This window comes from Porites lutea, chromosome 11 (assembly GCF_958299795.1).
Source record: "Porites lutea chromosome 11, jaPorLute2.1, whole genome shotgun sequence".
Classification (NCBI taxonomy): domain Eukaryota; kingdom Metazoa; phylum Cnidaria; class Anthozoa; order Scleractinia; family Poritidae; genus Porites; species Porites lutea.
The window spans coordinates 15,735,505-15,758,730 of NC_133211.1; the positions used below are offsets into that span (position 1 = coordinate 15,735,505).

The window sequence follows — 23,226 nt, forward strand, 5'->3', positions numbered from 1 at the left end:
AAGAAAAAAAAAAAGGATTTTTTATTTTTTTACTTTAGAATAGATAGCAACAGAAACGACAAAGGCAACGATAGCACAAACACAGTCCTTGAAACTTCCCCCTTCTTCGAGACTATCCTCAGAATTCTTTCCCTAAGTTACAAAACATATACGCTATACCTATGTTTATAAAACAATAGAAAAGTCTAAAAAACATATTCACCCAAAAACTGTACATTTCTTACAATGAAATAAAATGTAATGATGCAAAATTTAAGAATTTCGTAAACGTAAACTGAACTTATAAAGGTTATCCACGGTGCAAGAACCTACAATCTAGTTCCTAAATGTCACATTTAGGTTTTGTACATTATGCTAGCATTATTCGAGCACTTAAGTGGATCTTTTTTCCAGAGAGACGAGTTATTATTTTTTTCTGCGCTCCCTTCAGACCAAAGATATTTTTGGCTATTGAATGACTTTTTTTGCAGGTCACATCGCTACCACTCCAGCGTCACATTCAAGAATTTACGTAGTTTCGTTTACTAGACGATAACTTGTAACGTTGAAGAAAACGACAGGTTGTGAAACAGTTCCAACAGCGAGCACAAAAAGGTTTGAACCTCTCCGATAAAAAGTCTCTGGATTCGGTCCTAAACTCACGACTAAAAAGAGATAGGAGGAAACGATGAAAAACCACAGCCCAGTGGATAAAAAAAGAGAGAAAAGTCGCAGTTTCTTGCACCGATCAAGGTAAAAACGAACAACGGGTTAGAACCTACGGCCACCTAAAATAATTACAACAACTGCCTAAAAACTGGGAAAATAGGATCACTAAAAGAAAAGCGACTGATAGCCCAGTTGATACAAAATATCAGAGGTCAGATATGACCACTGGGTTGGAAAAATCAACTGTAATAACATTTAACAATAATCTTCTTTCATAAATAACGTACCTCATTTCGAATTATATAAATTATATCTTCTTACCAAACACAACAAGAACGAAGCCTGTGTGCAGTTGTCCGCTCCGCGGAAGAATTGACAATTTAAATTATCGAGGGAGATGTCCGTTTGCAAGCAATGATAACCGTGTTTGCAAAATGTTTTGAATGGGTCTTCCTTTGATATGATCATTACTTCATGCTATGAGTGATTTTCGATTTGATCTCTTCCAATTTTCTTTCGGGGGAAATCCGGGACAGTGCGGTTCAATATAGACTCAGTCACAAGAAACATCACCTAACCACAACGAAAATCTCCCATCAAAACTTACGATTTCAACGTAGATGATTTGATATCCAATCAAAAACCAACAACAACAACAACCTGAGTTACATTGTTCATAACTCGCTGAACATGCGTGATTGAATGTCTCTCATTGGTCACGTGGTATCCAGTCTGATTGTGCGCAATTTGTTCTGATGCGCCAGGATGCACGCAGCCTCGTTAGAGCCACCACAATACCGAGACGACGAGAAGACGCTGAGCAGTTTCCCATTCTGTTGAACCTGCAGTTAAGGAACCAAATTAAAAAAAAATATGGAACTAAATTAAAAAGCCCTTTGACACATGGCCCCAAATCTACGATAGGCCTTGTAGTGGAGGAGTTTACCCTGACAAACTTTACGGGATAGTAGGCTATTTAACAACTATTCCTCGACCCCAAATGGGCTCTGTGTCAATAGCCCATGAGGCCGAAGGCTGAATGAACTATTGACTCAGAGGCCATGAGGGCGAGAGGAATAATTGTTTTAGTAAAATCCAACTAGATGGTCAAAAATGTCGAGACAAAACAACTTAAGCTAGCAAAACGCGATTCAGCCGCCATTATTTTGGTTTTCAAAGCGGGCGCTTTTCGCTACTAGTGGGCTATAACATATAGCCTAGTAGTAGCTCAACCGATCAGAACGCAGCATTTATAAGAGACCACTAGTTGGATTTCAGGGGCGGATCCAGGATTTTTTTTAGGAGGGGGTACACTCGTCTCTTGCTCTACTTTAACACCAACAAACCACATAGTTTTTTTTTCAGAATACCAGTTGTATAAGAAAACCGCAGGTCATTTCGGGGGGGGGGGGGTGCGCACCCCCTGCACCCCTGCACCCTCCCCCTAGATCCACCCCTGGATTTTACTAATTTGGTAAACTCGTTAATCAAGAGAGAATAGTCGTTAAACAACCGGCACACAGGCTGGGGAACTTTTCATACGATAACATTGTACAGTATTTATTCACAACTTTATTATTATACCCTAACAAAACAGTTTACAGATAATCATAACTATTAGAATTTCCACAAATTTGATTGGTGCTTTATCTGCTTTATTTTCCACTAATTACTGTGTAGGGTTGTAATCGGGCAGTTGGCTGTAATCGGACTCCTGTGATCAGTTACATCAGCCAATCACGTTAAGCCGTGCCCTCAGCTAAAACCACCAATCACAGAATTTATCACAACCATGGCAACAACCACTTACCCAACAAAACTGGGGATTTTCCAAAATGGACACATTTGTAACATTAGACAGTGTCTCTGCCACTGTTGCATGCATTTTCCCCTAATTTTGGATAGTTGGTATGAAAAGCTCTTTCACTAAAAAAAATGCATTTGTTTTCTCGGAAATTGTAAAGGTTATGATTAATTGGTAACAGGATTTCGTGATTAAACAAAACGAACTCCCGGTATGCGGTCGTTCGATTTTGTTAATCACTCGTATGATTTAAGACAGAATTGGACTCCAATCAGTCCTGTATGCAGTTTGGTACAGTGTGTTTTTGTTACACTTAAATTTACAATCTCAAAGTCACACTCCTTAGTTAAATTGTTTATCATAATACCCCACATATAAGAACCTGCTTGATCTTACTTGGCTAAACAGTTTCTTGTATTTTTGGGTATTAAAGTGGCAAATTGTAGCCAGGAGGTTCTTAATCCACAGGTTCTTACACCCGGGTTTTTACTGTACCCACACGATGTCTCAACTGCAAATATTTGTTCCAGTTTTGGTCGCGGCTAGATGGGATTTCTTATTCCTTATTACTCCTTTTTTCTAGTGACGTAACGAACACCTACCTGAAAGCCAGCCTCCTGTACTTCGTGTGCCCTGATCACGTGAGTAAGACTGTTCCTTTTCAAAAACGCGCCCAAGGCGTCCGCGCTGCAGGCAAAGAGAGATCGTAGAAGCAAATGTCACCTAGGCCACCCAACAGCGACAAAGTAACAGTACAACCAAACTGTCTATAGAGACCCAAATCAAATCCACACAACCGTACTTCGAACTACGAACCTTGACACCCATAAGACAAGATTAATTCTCACCGCAGAAATTTTAAGATTCCAATCAGTTACTTTGGTGGAAAACCGCTATAGAAAAACTGTTAAATTTATGGGTAAAATCATAGTAAGAACTTAGTAGCTCAACGAAATCTCCTTGAATACTGACACCGATGGGTCAGAGATAGACGCTTACATTTCATCGGCAACCGTTTTATACAGGTATCCTTGCGAAAATAGAGTTGTCCATGGGAATGGCTAAAAGACAGATGTCACGGCACCCAAGTTCCCTCAAGGATAATAACGCGGGTGATCAAGCCAGTCTTTAGCCTCTAACAACCGAGGAGATCCCCAACAAATTAAAAAGAAAAAGGCGCGCTCAAAATAAGGTCAATTTTCCCGCGTGTTCACGCTAAAGACACCTCACGCACCTGAACAGATGAGCAGTGCCTCGTCTCCTGTTATGAACAAATCCTTGGTTTTGTTTAAGTTCTTCCACAACTTTAGGGTTAATATCTTCGGGCCTAAGAAGCAAAGTTTTGGTTAGCGTTTGTTAATGTGTAAAAGCTGTGGTTCAATTTTATACTTAGAGCATTTTTGTTTTTTGTTCTACTCTTAATCATATAATACCATCTGATTACCATGCCCCAATACAAAGAGAGAAAAAAATTGCACCAGAGATAAAATTGAACCAAAATATAGAGGGTTTCACTTAGAAGGCCAAAAGCTATGCAAATTCATTAGAACAAAGGAAAATGTTTTACACAAAAAAAGGTTCAACTCTCGCAGCATTGGTTTGGGACACCAACTTGGCTGCCGTTTTAATGTTTATGGCGAATGCGACGTTATGTGGAAACGCTCTAGAGATCGGTTTCAGTCACGATGACCAGCAGCTATGGAAATTTCTTGAAACAAAAGAAAGTTTATAATTCGCCATTTGCACATCTCCCATAATACACCTTGTTCCCCCCCCCCCCCATCCCCACAAATTTTGCATAACCTTTGTTTTTCATTTCTCCTGGGTATTACAGCCGTTCCAAGAGAAACTGAAAACAATGCTTATGCTGAATTTTGGGGGGCAAACAAGGTGCATTTTGGGAGGTGTGCAAGTGGCGAATAGAGAAAAGAGTTCATCCCCACAGAATTGACTTGGTACACCAATGTGGCCGCCATGACGCCATGTGAAAACGATCTTGATCTTGCGCTGTTGAGGGCCGCGTGTCATTTTTTGTGTTTACAGAGTTTTTACGTCGACCATAATACAGATTTTACGTCATTTGTGGATATTTGACTGAAACTGGGCTTCAAAAAATATTTATACCTTAATATCTGCACCAAAGAGTAAATTGAACCACAATATAAACCAAAACAACCTGGCATCAGTATCAAAACTTTGTTATTTTTCTCTATTTTTAGGATCCCAGAAAAACCACAAGTACGTGGTTCAGCAACTTGAACTTCTGCATCAAAACGAAACTATTTTAAAGTACAATATTGACGTGAACGCATTCCTGAGTCCAATCTTTCTAACTGGTGGCTGCGTGCTATTTCTAGTAACAGTTCACGTGATTTCGTTATATTGGCCTAAAGCTGCGGTTTGCGTCAAAAACAGCGAAATGTCTGCATCATCACTGCTATTGGGACAAACAACACGAAGCTATTTATTTAACGCAATATTAACGTGGAAGGTAGCTTGTGCTTCACAAGAGCGCAGTGAACTGGGCGAACTCATTCCTATCACCACTCTCCAACGAACCCGCCAACATCGCAGATTACTTAAACGTAATTTAAACTTCATTCTTCGAGAAGTGAAGACACGTGTTTTTTTTTTCTGCATCAATGTTTTTGAGAAGTTTTTCGTCACTTCTTTTTACTGGCCTGAAATTAAAGCTTTGGACAAAATTAACGTAATCTTTGTGCAGTATCGTAAATGGTCCCCAAAATAGACCGCAATAATCCGTGTTGATGACCGCATAGTCCTGTGGAAAGTTAAGGAATGGATTGGAGTTCGGGCATGGATGATGTATAAAGTCAGCCGAAAGAAAAGCATATATTGATAGAATAAATAAGACAATAGATAACTCCTCTGTTTCTTTTGTGCCGTAAATTGCAAGACATAAATGCACGTTAGTAAAAAAAAAAATGATCCAACACCTACAGGCCCTACGTAAGGCTCTTATGAAGGCGAATCTAAGCGGCGTTCCATTTCTTATTTCCGCGGAATCATTTGCGGTCGGATATCATTTCGCTCTGTTGTTTGGATCACTTTCGGTCGAGGATGATTTGCTGTACTGTACACATCGGATTCCGTACTCATCACTTAATACGCTTAAATATGTTTTATGAGATTATTATTGGTAGCCTTGACGTCACCAAGAACGACACAAAAAAGATTAGACCAGCTATTCACTAAGGCTACGTTCAAAAGGCTTCGGACGAATTTTCGACCGTCTGAAATATTTGACCGGCCACTTGGTTCACAAGGAAGAGTTCACACAGAGGATGCAGAGTTGAATTGTTTGTTCCTGATTTCTTTTTGTCGCGTTTTTCTTTTCAGCAATCAAGGAAGGGTTTGCCTTGCAGTCCTCTACAATTGAAATATAAAGGGAGGGAATACTTGAAAATATGAGTTTCAAGTTATATTTTTTTTTTGTCTTTGGGAGTTTTTGATAAGGCCAAGCTGTCGGCAAATATCTAAAAAAAAAGAAAAACTGGTAAAATTCATTCCGCTCTGTTGAGAGACGTCAGACAATCATTAACCGGTGAAAAGATCAATATTACAAGATGCATTTTTTTACAACACAAACACGCCCCTTGACACAAGAAGAGCGCAGATAACTTAATTTTCATAAATTACAATATCAAAAGTCTAAAATAGCACAAGATACAGCAGTTTTTATATTCCATTAGTCTTCAAAGGCAGCACTAGTCTTACATTTTAGGAATGAAACGGCGAAATATCAAAAAATAGACTTCACTGGCTCGCACAATTGCTGATGGACCCAGTAGTTGACAGTGTGGACTCAGTAGTTTACTGGTGAACTTAGTATGTTACATTATGCATTTGGTGGGATATTTTTTTACATTGCATCCGCGTAGGTCTAAAATTTGCTAATGAGATGGTAATTCCCATGTGGGTACCTTTGAATTTTAAACAAAAGATGCTTTTAAAGCTAAGTAATTTTTCGTCTGATCTATATTTGAAAAGTCAATTAACATTTTTTTTTTCGTGTAGGAGAATTTTGACGCTCGGGCTGAAGCGGGTGACAAGGAAGAAATACGGCGGTAACAAAAGTTTCAAAGAATAATTTACACAAATGACATAACATTTGAACTGTGCCAACAAACTGACATTAACAACAAAAGGAAGCTAACACGTAACAAAGCTCCTTTGAAAGTTGTTTTGCATAGTTTAGGGAACTAACAACGAGTTTAGTGAAGCAGAGAGGGACCGCGTTACTGTCTTGACTAGGCCGGTTGAAAAAAAGAAAAGAAAAACAACAGCACATTCTGTTTTCAAGAGGTTGCTGGAAAATTATACAACGTTTTAGCACTTTCTGTGTTGCCCAAGAGACGGGCATCTAAAGCTGAAGAACAATGTTAAGCGATATTGGCGTGTAAAGTGGAAAGGTACAGAGAGCGAGTGGGAAACTGTTGTTAACTGACTGTCAAGCTAAAACGAAGAAGGAAAAGTTACTAAACGAAAAACCCAGCACCGAAGATCGCAAGTCGGGTTCTCTTCTTATACACAGCAATATCAAGTTTTTCCAAGGCATCAAGGATAGTTCTATAGGCCCATATCACAGGACAGGCAGCCAAACATGAGCTGCGTAAATTTTTGTAAACTTTTAGTCCGCACAAGGAGACACGATCTTGCTGGAGAAGATACATTGTTCGACCGATGTCTAACCGTCCTGGATGTCATGTTACTTGGAATGTGTTCAATGCTTGGTCCCGGTTTGTATGTGGCTACAGGGCAGATCGCTCGAGATACGGCGGGCCCCGCTATCGTTATCTCGCTTGCTATAGCAGCAATTCCGGCCATTTTGGCTTCTATGTGCTACGCTGAATTCTCCGCTCTTGTTTCGAGGACCGGCTCTTCGTATGTTTACACTTACATCGCTCTCGGCGAGATATGGGCCTTTATGATAGGATGGAATCTCATTTTGGAAAATATCCTCGCTATCGCACTTCTAGGAAACGTTTTTAGCAAGTTTACAAATTCCCTCAGCGGTTCTCGAATTTACCGTTTGATGCAAGAAAACTTCACCTGGGGGAAAGTGGAGGGATTTCGCTCCTTTCCAGATTTAATAGCTTGTGTTATTGTTGTTATTTTCACCATTTTAACCGCCACAGGGCCGCGGAAGCCAGCCATATTTATGCGCCTTGCCACCCTAATCAACCTTCTAGTGATAGTGTTTGTTATACTCTCTGGGTTTTATTTCATGGACACGCATAATTGGGATACACTTGAAAAATTCGCACCGTATGGTTTCGACGGAATCATGTCGGGGGCTTCCTTTAGTTATTTTGCCTTTCTTGGATTTGATATCATTAACTCGTCAAGCGAAGAGACGCTAAACCCTAAGCGGGTTGTACCATTCGCAAATACCATTAGCACTTATGTCGGCGTGTTTATATACCTCATAACTGCCGCCATATTAACACTCATAATTCCGTATAGAAAACTCAGTGATTTCAGCCCGTTGCCTGACGCTTTTGCCTACAAAGGATTTGAAGTTGGCACATATTTCGTTGCCATCGGAGGATTCTTTGGAATGTCTGCCGCCTTGTTAACCTTTAATTATGCAGGTGCACGCTTGATTTACGCCATGGCCAACGATGGACTGTTATTTCAAAGTCTGGCAAGAATTAACACTAGAACTCATGTTCCTGTGAGAGCGACGCTTCTATGTGGCATGATCGCGGCAGCAATTGCACTATTCGTGGACTTGAGAGACCTAGTGGAGATGCTGTCAATCGGTACACTTTTAGCCTACACAGCTGTATCCTTGGCGGTTATACTTGAGCGTCACAAGCCTTTGGACATGGAGTTTCAAACCAACGTAGAAAATGAAGAAACGTCTGAAGACGAAAGCGCTGTCTCTTGTTATGGAAAGCTGCACGAAACAATACAGAACACATTCTCTTCGCCGTACATAGAATACCGCAGTAAATACGACTTCCGTCACATGCTGGGCGAGACACCTAGCGAAGATACCCACCGTATGGCAGGGGTGGCTTCAGCGTGCTTAGTGTTTGCCTTTTTTGGTTTTTCTTTAACAGTGTCAACAGGAAGTGGCCTACACTACATTTTACACCAAAACCCCGTGGTATTGTTTGTGTCCTGTCTTATGGCGCTGATCTTTATTCTGGCATTAGTTTTGCTGCTTCTTCTGCCCACTAAAAAACTCAAGATTGACCATGCAGTACCTTGTATTCCGTTTGTTCCTCTTGCCAGTATCCTGCTTAATATTTACTTGCTGACAAACTTGAATGGCTGGACCTGGGCTCGATTTGCGGCCTGGATGTTTTTCGGTAAGTTTCCCCCACCCGTTACCCCTCCTCCGTTTCTTAACTTTCCATTATCGTTCTCCTCCAACAGATTCCGAGTTTACAGGTGACCTTCTACCAAACAACAGGAAAACTAACTAAGTAACTAACAAGCTGACTGTGGGATCAACTATCTCACTGACTGATGGTTGCCGGACTAACTCAAGGCTTTGTGGTGTCCCGTAAGGTTACCGGTTTTCATAGACAAAGAAAGAAACTCCGTTATTTAGGGGGTATCATTTGCGCACCGGCGTGAGTTCACTGCGGTTCCCTCTACACTGAGAACTTGTACCTCACAACCAAGGAGTGTTCGGTCCAAAATCCAGACACAAACAGATTCTAAAAAACACAGCGATTAATTTCAAATACCGTAGCTAATCTGATAAGCCACCTCGAAAAGGCTTATTTTAGAGGAGAGAGACTGTGTGGGGCAAAATTTCATTTATCGCGAATTATAAACGCAATGAAAATTTAAAAAAAATTAGATCATGTTTTGTCGAATTTTGTGGTGTCCCTTAAGGACTGTACATTTAAAGAGTCTCATGATGATTTTTCTTTCAATTTTCAATAGTAAATGTCGGCTTTCATTAAGATTTTACTAACTGTAATTACTTGTACGTGAATATACTCAAAAGCTACAACCTACACGATTCTTCAGACAATCAACTATCGACTAAAATTTCTAGTTCTTCCTTTTTTAAAACAGGTATGACGATCTACTTCATGTATGGCTTTCACAACAGCAAAGAACGAGTGATCGGAGATAGCCAATCACGTGACTTCCTCTATCGATTTACGGCACCATCACGTTATGTCCGTAAGCGTGCCGGGTCACTAAGCAGTGAGGATGGACCACTGTCTCCTAGTAGCGACAGCGAGAATGATGAAAGATTTCTTTCTAACCTTATGACCAGCGACGACGAGTCCCCTAAACAAACGCTCATTAACAAGGAGAGTAAAAAAGAAGAGGACACACGACAGGAACAAAAATGAGCATCTGTTGGTTTAATTTCTGAACAGTTTCATTTCGTTGCGGGTATTCCATTTTCTAGAAAGAGTCCCTATTTATTTCTCTGGGTCAATCATGATGAATTAAAAAAACAAACAATGAAACAAAAAAAAAAACTGTACCGTCGATATAGTTTGGATACCGGATAAATCCAACCACAACATTTTGCAAACCTTTGCTAGGAATTTTCTATCGAGAATCCAGTTTACCAAATACCCAAAGAGAGTTTCGTCCAAAATCCAATCACGGATTCTAAATATCGAACACCGTGTTTTTGAATTATATTACTAGAAAAACAAAGCGCGCGATTTATCTCTCATTCTGTCGCTTTTCTATTAAGACACCTCAAGAAGGCTTATTTTATTTCAAGCACATTTGAAGAGGTGACAGACAGTGTGTGGTCAAATTTCATTTATCGCGAATTACGAACGCAATGAAAATACGAAAAAAAAAAAATAGATCATGCTTCGTCGAAATTGAATGATTCTCCGTATTATCTAAGTCTTGTATAAAAAGTACGCCTAAATTTATATCTTAATGTGAGATAATTTAGAAACTAAATTATTTTGATAAGAGTGCAGTAGAATTATTTAAAACGCAAGGGGCTAACCAACTGTGCAACTGTGACATAAAGTATATATTTGTATGTTGGAATTGAGAAAATAAAGTATTTCTCTATAAAAGATCTTGGTATTGTTTTTAGTACGAAAGAACACTAAAAGAAGTATGTACCTCAAAGGATCTCCCCACATTAGTTCCCAGGCTAACTCGCTTTGTTCTTCTGGTTCGAATAGGTCGCTAGGAATACTGTCGATCGAGGAGACAAGCCCGCCGTCTTGACTGGGTAACGGAATACCCCCATGAACGCAGAAAATCTGAAAAGACATAGTACAATATTTTTTGTGATTGTTAATTTGCCTTTTTGTTACAGAACAAACACAATTTACAGTCAACTCTCGCCTTGCGGACACCTCGATAAAACGGACAGCAGCTAATTCCCCGGCGAAAACAAATTATAGACCGAAATAAACTTCCGCTATTATAGGCTCTCGCTAATGAGGACACTACCTCAAGGTCCCTAGAGTGTCCGTTATAAAGGGAGTTGACTGTACTGACCCCTGGTTAGCCCGAGAGCAAGCTGTATTCTGTCCGCCCCAAAACCAGGCAGAGAGCCTGTCTGCAGACTAACCCAGAGATTCCAACATAACCTGCGCCACAGAGGAAACTAAACTCTGGTCAAGTCCGTCTACGAAACAGCGCTGAAATTCTCGTTCTGAGTCCCCACCTGTGTACCGGGATTTGAGTAGGTGCCATGATTGGTCTGTTGAAAAAGCTATTATCAATTTGCCAATCAGTCTGATAGGAAATTTGAAACGCACTTTAACCTTGAGTCCCTTGGGGGATCCGGAACAAAGATCTTAGCGCTGCTTCGCAGACGTTACTAACCGGAGTTACGTTACATCAGCGACGCAGGCTAAACTCAAGATGGACGCCGCGGGAAAGAATGACAAAATGTAATCAACATCTTTCACTAATCAATGGGACTACGAGTTGATAACAAAACAAACCTTGATTTGGAAAGTGCGCATTCAGCCTGACGTTCGGGCACGACAGTCGTTGGTTCGTTTTTTCTCTCTATTTGTTTGTTGTTGTTGTTTTAGTTTTATCCCAAGTGCTGTTACCCGGATCATGAACGTTTTGGCCGAAAATTTTCAAATTTATCAACAGCCTCGCGAAGGAGGGCGAGGGGGAGGGGGGCACCGTCTGCCTATCATGCGGAATTACCACGCCCCGTAAGTCCAAACACCAGGTTACAGTGTATTGCCTAAAAACACTCAGTAGACACATAAGTTCGAATATCTACAAAACTTAACATTTTCTCTAGAACGCAACATCGTCCGACTGCAACATCATTTGAAAAGGGGAAAATTATTGTAACATGTCTTTAGAGAAGTCGTTAAGACCATTTCACTCCGGCCTTTCTGAGTATTGAACACGATGTGAACTGCGGAAATACAAATTTTAAAATGAAGATATGATCGTCGCAGTGGGAATTGCAATTTAAGTAACCAGTAAAAAATAAACTCGAAAAAAATTTTTCGGGACTTCAAAAAATTTCTATTTCCGCAGTTCACATCATCTTCATGCTTTTTCCTTTCACGGGTTAAGATGAACTCAACAAATTGGCCTGCTCCCATTGTACTGGTCTTCATAGCACTGCAGCGTTAACGCAGAGGCCATGGCTTCGAATCCCGTTGAAGTTCCGAAATTTTTTTCGGGTTTATTTTGCAATTACTTTTCTGAGTGTTGTTGTGACATGTTAACAAGAGTTACAACTCGCTTAAACATTAAATCAGTCAACATTAAGTTTTTTTACTCATATTTGTAAAATACCCGTAAGTACAACGCATCTACAATGAGACTAACACACATCTCACCTTCTTATAACCTTTTGATAGGGCATGGGCTCATCATACGTCATAGCCTTTTCCAGGCTCTAAGATGTGTAGTAAACTTAAGTAGTAAACAGCGATGTGAAAAACGCGCGGGGCCTAGAAAGAGAGGGAGGTTTCCACCACCGCCTCCTTCCCCAGATCGCGCGCCGTCTATTTTTGCTTGGCTTGTCCTTTTTTCGCGACGTCCCTACTATCTGAGAGCCTGGCACAGGCTACAGCTGTCAATTATCTTGAGACAATGTTAATCCGTCTAACCGACGGTATGTTCATCGCGTGACGACTATAAGTAGAGGTGTCTGGGTGTCTGTCAGCAGTTTATCTCCGCCTGTGTAGTAGGCGTGAAGTAATTTGGGGGCCAAAGAAAACGAGACGTGCGACGGAGACACGCGAGTTCGCGCGTCCCGTTCTTTCTTGTACCCACGTTATTTTCATGCGCCTGCTACATGTAGGCAGGTTTTAGGTTACCTAAAGTTAAGTTACTGTTACCTTATCGTCCACAATGGCAGCTATTGGAAGAACATCGAATACCGAGTTGACTGCTGCCCAGACCTCCTCGCCTAAATCAGGGCCAAACTTTTGTATGCATTCACTGCCGTGAGAGAGGAAAAAGAAAGAGCTCAGTCCATAGTTACAGTTGCAAATTCATGAGATTTGAATTTCAGATAGGAAAATAACATCTTTACAAGCGTTACTAATTCAGTATGTTTAAAAGATTACTAAGGTATTTTGACAAAGTATTTTCCTGAGCTATTTACTGGTAAGGACGAACGACCTGCTTAAATAATATAAAACGCTGGCCGTTACTTATCCGCAAAAAAATACTGACGTCAGGTGGGTGAAGACGCATACAATTTAATCTTAATCTTAACTTGTGTTGAGCTTCGCCTGCTTTGCTGTTGGTTCAAAACTGAAAGGAAAACAGCAACTGAGACTTGTGATTGGGGGAGTGATATCTTTGTTCTCTAAGCTGCATTCATGAAACTTACCTATAAAAAGTAAACATTTTCTGAATACGTCTGATCTCGTGGTTACCACGAATCAGCAAAAACTTGGATGGGGCTAGCAATTTCTGCGCGAACAAGTACGCGACAACCTGAACAAAAAAATTAAAATAAAAAAAAAGGACACAAAGTCATAAAATAAAAGTAAAATGAAAAAATAATCAAGTCACGATCTCCGATCTTGTCTGGGCATGAATTTAGGTCCGGTAAAACAGTTGGATTTGAGTAGTTGGGAAGAGGGTGGACTCTGATCAGATACGCAAACCTAAGGCCAGAAGTATGACAGTCTCATTGACTGCCAACCCTGTTTTTACTAGGCAAACCTCGACTTAAAAACATACCTCGACTCCATTCTCTCCTCGGTCGACATAGTCCCCAAGGAACAAGAAACTAGCGGGTGTAAGGACAGGTCCCAGTCTCCACAGAACTTTCTCAAAACACACCAAGTCACGAAAATTACCGTGAAGGTCACCTGGTAAAAGTTAAATATATATTTTTGTAGCTAATTCATCTACTTCGGTTATCGCTGGTCTACATTTCAATAAAAATATAACTTATCACAATTTAAAAATATTGAAGAAAGTGGCCGATGGCAAGACAAACATCACTGAAGACAAGTATTTTAACGTACTTGAATGTTCGATGTTGTTGTTTTTGATTTTTTACCGTTTGCTAGTCAGGGTTTTAAAATTAGATATCTCATCCTATCACATACATATCTCCCCCAAAGGGACAAACAAACGGGACAATTTCATTTTTTTCCTTGAATAGTCTAATAGACCATTTCCGAGTTCCGAGGTGCAAAACCTTTTTTTATGAAAACGAGTCTTTAAAGCTTCGCACTGAGCCTCGCTTTAAACAGAGGCTTGAACAACTAAAACCGTGGCAAACCAAGCTGAACAAAAGAAAGACCTTGTTCTGTTTACGCTTAAATTCAAGGAAAGATTCAAAAGTTATCAAGAGGGGCGTTTCACAAAGATTACGATTACCTAAGATATATGAGTCAGTGAGGGCTGAGCTCCCGGAACCACGCTGTCGCAATTATTTTTTATTATAATCAAAACTGCTTTTTAAAGACACAATATTAGTACTATATCAAGCTTCATGACCACTTACCAACAACATAGGTGGGTGACTTTATTCTGATAAGCCGAGGCTCTTTTTTAACGATATCGAGAAGTGTTCGGCAGATGCAGACTAAACAGTTGCCTAGTGAAGACATCTCCACACATCCCCAGTTGAAGCTGTCTTTTGGCCCCCCAGCTTTGCTAGCAGCAGAGTTTGGTTTGACAGCTCGTTCGAAGTACCTCAGAGCGGACAGCATTTGATTGGCGTCTGATTGCTAGAGTAAAAGAATATAACGTTCTCAGTTTAATCATACTTCGAAACACGAAGAGTATCACTGCAGTAAGGGGTGGGAGGGGGTTGGAACTTAATCGGAGCATGAAATTTCGTTGTTTCTTGATGTTGAGGATTCAACTCGTGCCAAGATCTCTTGTCGACAAGAGATCTGGGTACGAGGTTAGCAGCGGATGTGGACCGGACGTGTGCAATCAAAAACTGACGTATAGCCAGTTCCAGGCGTTGAAATAGTGGAATGCGGCGCGAAGTAAGACAGCGGGAAAAACACGAGGAGGAAGAGAGGGAGAGGGAGGCTTAGACTTGCCCACAAGTCAAATTTTTTCACGAGCGCGAAGCGCGCGTAGTAGACTTTTTATGTTTTCTGCGGCAAAAGCGAGCGAGAGACGCGCTGGGGCCAACTACCGGAACCGGGAATGAGAAGCGAAGGGCTTTGAGAAAGGCTAAGGGAGGCTGTGCTCTCACCCGCTACCAACCCTCTCGCTGTTTTCCTTTGTCACATCTCTTTGCTCCGTCCCTGCGTGATCTGAATCGTTTTCAATCGTTCCCGCAACACCCGAATTCTTGGTTTGCAACCACGTGATCAGGTTGCCATGCTGGGGCTCAAAATAATAGAATTTTTTCTCGAAGAATTTTCATGAAAAAAGAGTTTAGTCCCCAGAAGAGGAAAGCTTTGAATATCTTCAAGAACCATTGTTAATTTGATAAGCTATACCGAACACTCAAGAGTGTTCCATCTCATAAACAGTTACAACGAAATAGTGGCTTTCAAAAACAAAACTCTGGCTTCCCATCGATGTCTGGACATCAGATGAAAAACTCCTTCCCATGTTGCGTATATCTCTTAAAAGAAAGATACTTCTTTATGGTATAGCTTCTCACCGACTTTTTATTAATCCACATGGTAACAATTTCATGATTTCGTTTTATTTTTGAAATGGAGAATTAATTTGGTAGTTTATTCTGCGTATGCTCCCCAAGATGGCGTAAGTGAAAGCCAAAGTGAGCTCAATTACATGCCTGGTTAAAGCAGTTGATGGACGGTAGCCGTTCTATCTTCAATTTAGCGGCTGTCACTTCTCTATGAGCACTCCCTGTTACCATCATGGTACCTTTACTGGTATCCCATAATACACTGACGTCACTTAACATTCCACTGCGGCGGACTTTCACCGTGTGAGTGGCCAGTTCGTACTGATTTGTGAGAGACCTGAAAAATCAGCATACATGACGGAGTAAGTCACGTCGAGACGTTGCAAAAATTAAAACTGCACTTAAGTTTTTGCAGAGAGGAACAAAGCACTAAGGCTGAATATAGTACAAAAGACTGTGGGCCTGTTATTTAAACGGAGCAAAGCCCGTGTTTAACAAAACCGCATTCTAAGCCATTTTCAGTTCGCCCAAAGCTTTTATCCAAACACCATTTATGGTGTTCAATTTCAATAAAGCATATGGCGTAGACTGGAAAAGGACTTATTTTATTAAATTAGGCTACTAAGAAAGAGATCTGGGAGTCAAATGATTTCTTAAACCGCGGACTAAGTTAGACTTCGTTTAAACAACTGACCCTCTGTGTTTGCCTGTTATTTAAAGACTTCGCCGTTTCTCCGGATATAATGAAAACCCGAACAAACAAACGCACAAAAAAATTTTTTAACCGCAATTCTTTTCAGAATGATAATCTTGTTAGTATAAAACCGGCTAGTATGATCGGCACACCTGTTCAAAATGACGATAAAAAGGCCGGCCAGCGAACGCTAATTGGGCAGAATAAAAAAGAAAAAAAAAAAGAGCAGCGCAGTCTCTTGTCTTTCATTTGCATTGAGTCACGGTAAATTACGAGCAAGCGCGTATCGCCCGCCGAACGTAGTTAGGGAGCTATGGCAACAACGACGGCGACGGCAACGAAAACGTCACTTAAAAAGTGAAGTCGCGCTGCTTCAGACTTTATCGCGCTTATTCCACCTCGTTCATTTTGTCAAATGTTGGCAATTTTTTCTGGAGTTGAATGCTAAAAGACTGTATCGAAGTTCAGGAAAAAAAAAGAGAAAGTTGTGGTCTTTTGTTCACGTCCTCCACAAAGCCTATTTTCACGTTGTAAACGTGCAGTGACATCAAAGAAATGTACAAAAAAGTGTGATGCACGCGCAGAGTTGTTGTTTTGCTAATTTAAACCTATTGCTTTTTTGCTGTTCTCGTTCCTGACGTCGCCGTCATCTTTGCTTAAACTCCCTATTCTGACGAAAGAGGGACGATCGCTCGCGGTCAATGGGGAAAATCACTTCAACGATGATCTACGTGTGTATTTAAAAAGGGGCAAAAGAGAAATTTCATCTTACTCAATTGAAAAGCCGTCTGAGCCTTGAAAGTCCATAGCGTCGTCTTTGTCATCACCTCTTCGTTTCTTAACTGGGGAATCAGAGCTGTTGTGAAGAGCACATCAGTTCAGTATCAGTAAAATGAAGTGGCTCTTAATTGTCATAAGAAGCACCCCAAACTTATAACTTCAACTTGAACTTAAGCCAATCGAAAGAGATAAAGACAATTCAGTGAACTATCCGTTAAATAAACGTTTTTTTACTACACGTTAAGGGTCATTCACAAAGGTGATTTATCTTGCGATAAAAGTGGCGATTTTTGCGGGATCTGATTCTGATTTTACGAAAATTGGTATTTTTGAACAATAAACATATGCAGTTGCTTGTACATGTTGTGGTTCGATTTTATACTTGGCTCAAATTTTATTTCCCTTTGTTTTAAACTCCTTATCATACATTACCATACCCAAAAACAAAGGGAAATAAAATTTAAACCAAGGTTAAAATTGAACCACAACATAAACAACTATGGCGAGGAGAAATTGGTATGCAAAAGTCCCCGCGAAATTGAGGAGAGTTGGTTGTACACTTGGGGTTACATCCAGATCGCAGGTCTTTGTGCGCGATAAATCACGCAATATAATCATCGCAAACGTGTAAATCATGTAGCCTCCAAATTCTTCTCAGAATAGGGAACAGTTTAAGACTGGACTTCGAATGAGCTCGACTTCTCCAATCTTTTTCGCCCTTTTAACATAAATAAACCATAACCATTCGTCAGACCAGTCTTGACCTGAAGATAAAGTGACAATATCCTGAACATCAGGTCTTCCTTGGGTGTTAGGAGAATGTAGATTTTAGAGGCGGCGGTGGGGGTGGGGGTGAAGAAAGAAAAAGAGGAACGTTTCTCTCCCTTCCCTGCCTCCCATTTTCGCTTCTCTCTTTTCCTTTTCCCCACAAAACACCTGATACTCAAGCTGCAGTAACAACGACGGGTTTTGAAATTCGGAAGACGTACTCATGGCTGGTCTTGAGCACGTACCTTAACCTGAAGATCGCTATTAAGTGGGACAAAAAACCAACCAAAACATCAAAGATGAAAAGGTTAATCTAATAGCCTATGCACACTACCGTGATTTTTGACCATCACTGAGGCTTTCGTTCAGCTCATCTTGAGCGAGTGTAACGACTGATACAGGCAGACGAAGCAACACAGATGTCCCACGGAATCGAAGGCTGCCTACAGCTTCTAAAAAGTCTACTAAATAAAGCTTTTCAGTGTGTCCGGTCCCAAAGAGTCTGCAGGAAAAAGTCAAAACATAACACACATGAGAGGCTTTCTGCAATGTTGGATACTAGTAACCCTTGAAGGGACCATGCCAATGAGGATAACGCTGTTTTAGGCCAATTCTGTGCTAAAGTCATTACTTAGTGCCTTTACCCATTCATTTAAAGCTCCTGTAGAGTCAGTATAAAGAATCTAATGAGATGCAGCCAGGTAATGTACTTCACTTTATTTCACTCACATTCACCACTTGAACCACTCGCACAGCTTGACTTCTCATACCACTTGAGGTCTTAGATTTTACGACATGAACAAGTCAGTGGTGACTATTAGAAAAGTGTGAAGTTTCAATCCATGTTCATTCTTGCCATCCATAGCAACAGACGACAGGAAACAGTTTCAATGCCTAAATATAGCTTTAAATAACAAAACTGGACTATCATTTTTGGAATTTAATTGATGCCAAGCCACGTTGTAGCTGTTTACAAAGATGGAAAATAATGTGACATGCATGTTCCCCCTCAGGTTAACTTTCTATAAGCTCATTTCCAAGTGCCCTCATAAATTAAATTTGTTTTTTCCTATAATTATCTGTTACGCCGGTGAGGCTATCACATACTTGGCTTTACTCTTTGCTTCCTCTAAGACATCAGTTTCCTTTATGCTTTCTCCTTTAATCTTTCGGATATCTCTGACCATTGACCTGTGATGTGTTTTAAACAGTTTGTGCAAATCAAACAACACCATCATGAGTACTGTTAGCGAGAAACGATTCACTTTACTTAACTACGATAATGCGTTGCTAACTAACCAGTCAAATCGCGAACTTCTAACCAAGGTTATAACATTTTGCCCGAAACTAAGGGCAGAACTAAGAGATAGGAGGAACAGATTTTGTTACCTGTGATCCAGCGTTTTTCTCCTATCTTTATTTAACCGACTTTCGCGCTCACAGTTCCGAGAAGTAATAATAATCAGTGCATTCTCTTTGTTTTCTTGCACAGTGAGGAACAAACAGATCGATGTACATGCGATACAGATATTACGTTCCAGACACAAATACCCGAGGATTCTCTTTTGGTCGCTAATCACGGATCTGATTTCATAGGCTACGTTCACACTGTTGAGGAAAGCTTTTCGTGCCGACAGAAAAACTGTCCGCTATAGTATGAACACCGATCCAATATGTGTCTTTCCGACTTTGGAGATTGGCGCGGCGCAACCTCGTTCCCAGGGTTCTCTCCTACCCGTCCCTACGGAGCGAGAGAGAACCTGGGAACGAGGTTGGGCGCGGCGCGGCGCAGCTTCGCTCCGTTACGGAAATCGCACCGAAATCGCCGCGTTGTAGCGTGAACATTAGTCTGCTACAAAGCCGCTTTTAGTGTCGTCACGCAACGCTCCTCCGCACTATTTAGTTATTGGGGAGGAGCGTTGCGTGACGACACTAGAAACGGCTGTGTAACAGACTACGTGAACATAGGCTTACAGGTAAGGTACAATTATTGCTGTAATCTGTTTGTCCTCCTGGAGAACTTGGAGAAGCTTTTTTCCATCAAATCTCACCTATTAACTACGGTCACCTTCTAACTTACTTAAATTCCTCAAAGGAAAGAGAAGCTTCCTCTTCAGTGGAGTAGAACTTAAAAATGTATCGACAGCGTAACTCTCCTGATGGCCCGCCATGAGGTGTAGACAAATCCATGGCTGCTACTCCAAAGAGAACATCTTCATACGTCAAGTGATTGCGATGGTTTAAGTCGAATGACCTGATAAAAAAATGAACACGCGGGAAATAAGGTCAACTGCTCATTGTCACTGACCAATATCATTTTTTTAGGCGACAACAGAACCAGACAACCAGCATCATCCTAGATTTTCTAATCCGTGGCAGAGCACCATTTGCCATCCTAGCGTTATGTACATCATCATCATCATTATCACCGTTTATATCGTGCTGTGGCAACCGATGCATCGCACATACATCCTATAACGATAGCTGTTTCCATTTGACATTTTGGTTCTCATATGCTCTTTTTGTATTGATTTCCTGTGACCTATTCAATTCATTGTTATGTCAGGATGAACCAAATGTTCCTGCCGAAAATCAATAGTTATATACTAGATAAATAAACGAAAATTCGAAGGACCTTTGTCCTAGTTTCGTAAAGGATGGAGAAACCAAAGTGAGAGCAAAGTTCTACCATTTTAATGTTAAGTAAAACATCATAAATAAATATATTGTAATAAAAAAAAAATTTCCAAGTTCAAATCTTGCCAATATTATCCTGTCTGAATTACTCACGAACCCAAGAAAGGGGACCTTCGGGAGTTAAAATCCACAAAATTTCCCGGAGGAGCATGCCCCCGGACTCCCCCTAGAAGCTTGCGCCTTTGGCACTCGTTTAGGAAATCGGTCAGCATTTATCCTAGATCCATGCCTGAGGAAACTACTAACAGCAAATCAGATGGGATTTTACCTGAACAGGTCTTTGATTTTCTCTGTTCTTGCGCCAAGTTCCTCCATAAAAAGCGTGAACTCTGCAATTCCAATCATTTGAGCTCCACCACTGCACTTTTCAAATCTCCTCTTAATAAAATCTCTTTCTGTGAACACGATAATTTAACTCATGAACTATGTGTACAGCAAAAAAAGATGTAGCAGTACAGTGGAACCTCTATTTAGGGGACACCCTCAGGACCAAGGCAAGTGTCCCTTGAACGGAGGTTGGGCTAGGGATTTTTAATAATTAACCAACAAATGAAGAATTTCTCTTTTATTCTGTCAATTGGAATCTGCTGCAGTCATTATTTCAAGCAGCTAGATAATGTCTAAGAATCATGATTAACTAATCAATGGGATATTTTGTGTTGTATTCTTTAAAGTGTGCTATACAATGTTTTAAGTGAGATGGTTCATGTTGTGAAAGCTGTCGCCATTGTAACTAGTATACACAAAAACTTCTCAACACTTTTCATGGTCAGATGCTTTTTGAGGGCTAAGGTGTCCGATCAATGAAGGTCAAATCCAGGTTTCCGGACCTAGAAAAAGTGTCCCTTTCCACTGAATAAGGGTGTCCCTTAAATACATGTCACAGGTACAAATACTCAGGGATAAAAATCACCTATCTCACTCTCAGAGAAAATACATATTTTCAGCTATTATATACTTGCCACTGTATTTTACAAAAAATGCATACCTAGCTTTCTAAAATTGGCTGACTCCACAAGTTTTTCCATGGCAGATGCAAGTGCACATACATCTTTCTCGAATTTCTGAGGCTTTGCCCCACCTTTCCATGTTAAAGCACTTGTCCCAGAGTTGTGTCCATTTATGATTAGAGTGTCATCTACACATTTAGAAACTTTGCACAGTTTGCGGTGTTGATGTGCATGATTATTTACACCAGCAGAGTCAATTGTACATGTGCTATTTGACGATGCACTCTCAGTCACTGCAGTGATTCTTTCTGAGGACCTTTTTGCTGGTGCTTCCTCTTGTACATCTGGACAGTTGACAAATTCCTCAAAAACGTCTAAGGTTACCAGTCCTGAAAACAAGTTACAAAACAAATGAAATCGTCTTATTCCAAAGTATATCCACACCTCCCATATGGAAGAAATGTTGAGCTACCCCTACTTCTCAGGAAGATCAGGACCTTCAGCTATATTCCATGCTATCCACTAATGTTGGATTTAATCTTTGGCACCAAATTTAAGGTGGCTCGATAGAGTTTTTCATTGTCAATACCTCCTAAGTTTGAGCATAAACTATACATTCCCATTAACAAAGATTTGAAAAAATTACACATGACCGCTGTATTAGATAAAGGTAACAATTTGTTTTAATCAGGGTTACAATGACATCAGAACATTGAGGTGGCAATTGGAGGAAAAAGTTCCTGTGAACTATTTTGGAAGGGCAGACTGTTCCCAGTGCCAAGAAATACAGCTGTAGGTAAAATAGGTAATGGCATCACGTAATTGCTATGACAACTCCAATGTCATTGTAACCCTGATCATAACAAATTTTCATCTTTATCTAATAGACCTGTGGTGGTAATTTTTCCAAATCTTCATCAATGGCAACATAGTTTATGCTTAAACTTGGGAGGTATTGACCCTGAAAGACCCTATCGAATCACCTCAATACTCCTGTGCCAACCTCGTTCCCACGGTTCTTAACTACCTGTTCCTGGAGAGCAAGAGAGAGATGCTATCTTGCTTCACTGGGACCGGGGTAGGAGACAACCCAATTTCCACCAGCCTTTGTTCCTCCCCGAGAGAGCACTTTCAGGGGGACGATTGGGGACGTCTTTTCTGAACAGCAGCTGGTAAACAAGCCAGAGCTATGCCTGCATGAGTCCCTCACAAACATTCTTTTTGTTATCGTTACTTTTACAAGTGCTTCTATACTTGTCACCACAATCAAACCCCGCTTTACTGACACCTGCTTAATAAGGACACCTCATTACTACAGACATTTTCCTTTGGCCCTGGAAAAAGAAAACCCTTAAATTTTCTCTTAATTTAACCCACTTAACACGGAAACCTCATTACTACTGACACTTTCTATGTGACTTTCTCAGTGACTGTATTAACAGGATTTTACTGTACCACAATAATAATTTGTAAATATTAATATTACTTTCACTTGTTGCTTTCTTGATCCAGTTACAGGCATCTTCTTTAATGGCTTCACTGTAAGATTCATCACCCTCAGAAATCGAGAGCCACTTAATTAAAACTTGGTCTCCAGTCATCATGTCTGTACTGTGGTTTGACCTGAGTGGTACACATTCCAAATTCTTCTTTGTATGTTGGGTGATGTTTTGCTCATCATCAGAAAAAGACACATAAAATATGAAAGTCATTAATCTCCTTTGTTCATTAATGCAATGTTTGATGCCAGCGACACCATGAAGGTTCAGTTTGATATCATCCTCAGTTCCCTGGGTAAAATGAATAGACACTTGAGATGGCCAAGTTACAT

At 40.5% G+C, this 23,226-nt stretch overlaps 2 protein-coding genes across 2 annotated transcripts in view; one reads left to right on the forward strand and one right to left on the reverse strand.

Moving 5' to 3' along the window:
• Window positions 1-23,226, reverse strand: part of LOC140953057 (uncharacterized) — a 26,112-nt gene continuing 2,886 nt past the window's right edge. Inside the window, exons 2-17 of the mRNA XM_073402542.1 lie at window positions 22,882-23,185; window positions 21,434-21,784; window positions 20,714-20,840; window positions 19,829-20,002; window positions 18,856-18,939; window positions 18,083-18,250; window positions 16,973-17,056; window positions 15,654-15,843; window positions 14,391-14,616; window positions 13,616-13,746; window positions 13,260-13,366; window positions 12,760-12,862; window positions 10,550-10,692; window positions 3,687-3,779; window positions 3,055-3,139; window positions 1-1,490 (exon numbers count right to left, since the gene is read on the reverse strand). Coding sequence (XP_073258643.1) covers window positions 1,365-1,490; window positions 3,055-3,139; window positions 3,687-3,779; window positions 10,550-10,692; window positions 12,760-12,862; window positions 13,260-13,366; window positions 13,616-13,746; window positions 14,391-14,616; window positions 15,654-15,843; window positions 16,973-17,056; window positions 18,083-18,250; window positions 18,856-18,939; window positions 19,829-20,002; window positions 20,714-20,840; window positions 21,434-21,784; window positions 22,882-23,185 — 2,496 coding nt within the window. The 3' untranslated portion in view covers window positions 1-1,364. The remainder of the gene's footprint in view (window positions 1,491-3,054; window positions 3,140-3,686; window positions 3,780-10,549; window positions 10,693-12,759; window positions 12,863-13,259; window positions 13,367-13,615; window positions 13,747-14,390; window positions 14,617-15,653; window positions 15,844-16,972; window positions 17,057-18,082; window positions 18,251-18,855; window positions 18,940-19,828; window positions 20,003-20,713; window positions 20,841-21,433; window positions 21,785-22,881; window positions 23,186-23,226) is intronic.
• On the forward strand, window positions 6,101-10,489 carry LOC140953061 (cationic amino acid transporter 3-like). Its single transcript, XM_073402547.1, has 2 exons — window positions 6,101-8,793; window positions 9,515-10,489. The coding sequence occupies exons 1-2, from the start codon at window positions 7,077-7,079 to the stop codon at window positions 9,799-9,801; spliced, it is 2,004 nt and encodes a 667-aa protein (XP_073258648.1). The 5' UTR covers window positions 6,101-7,076; the 3' UTR covers window positions 9,802-10,489.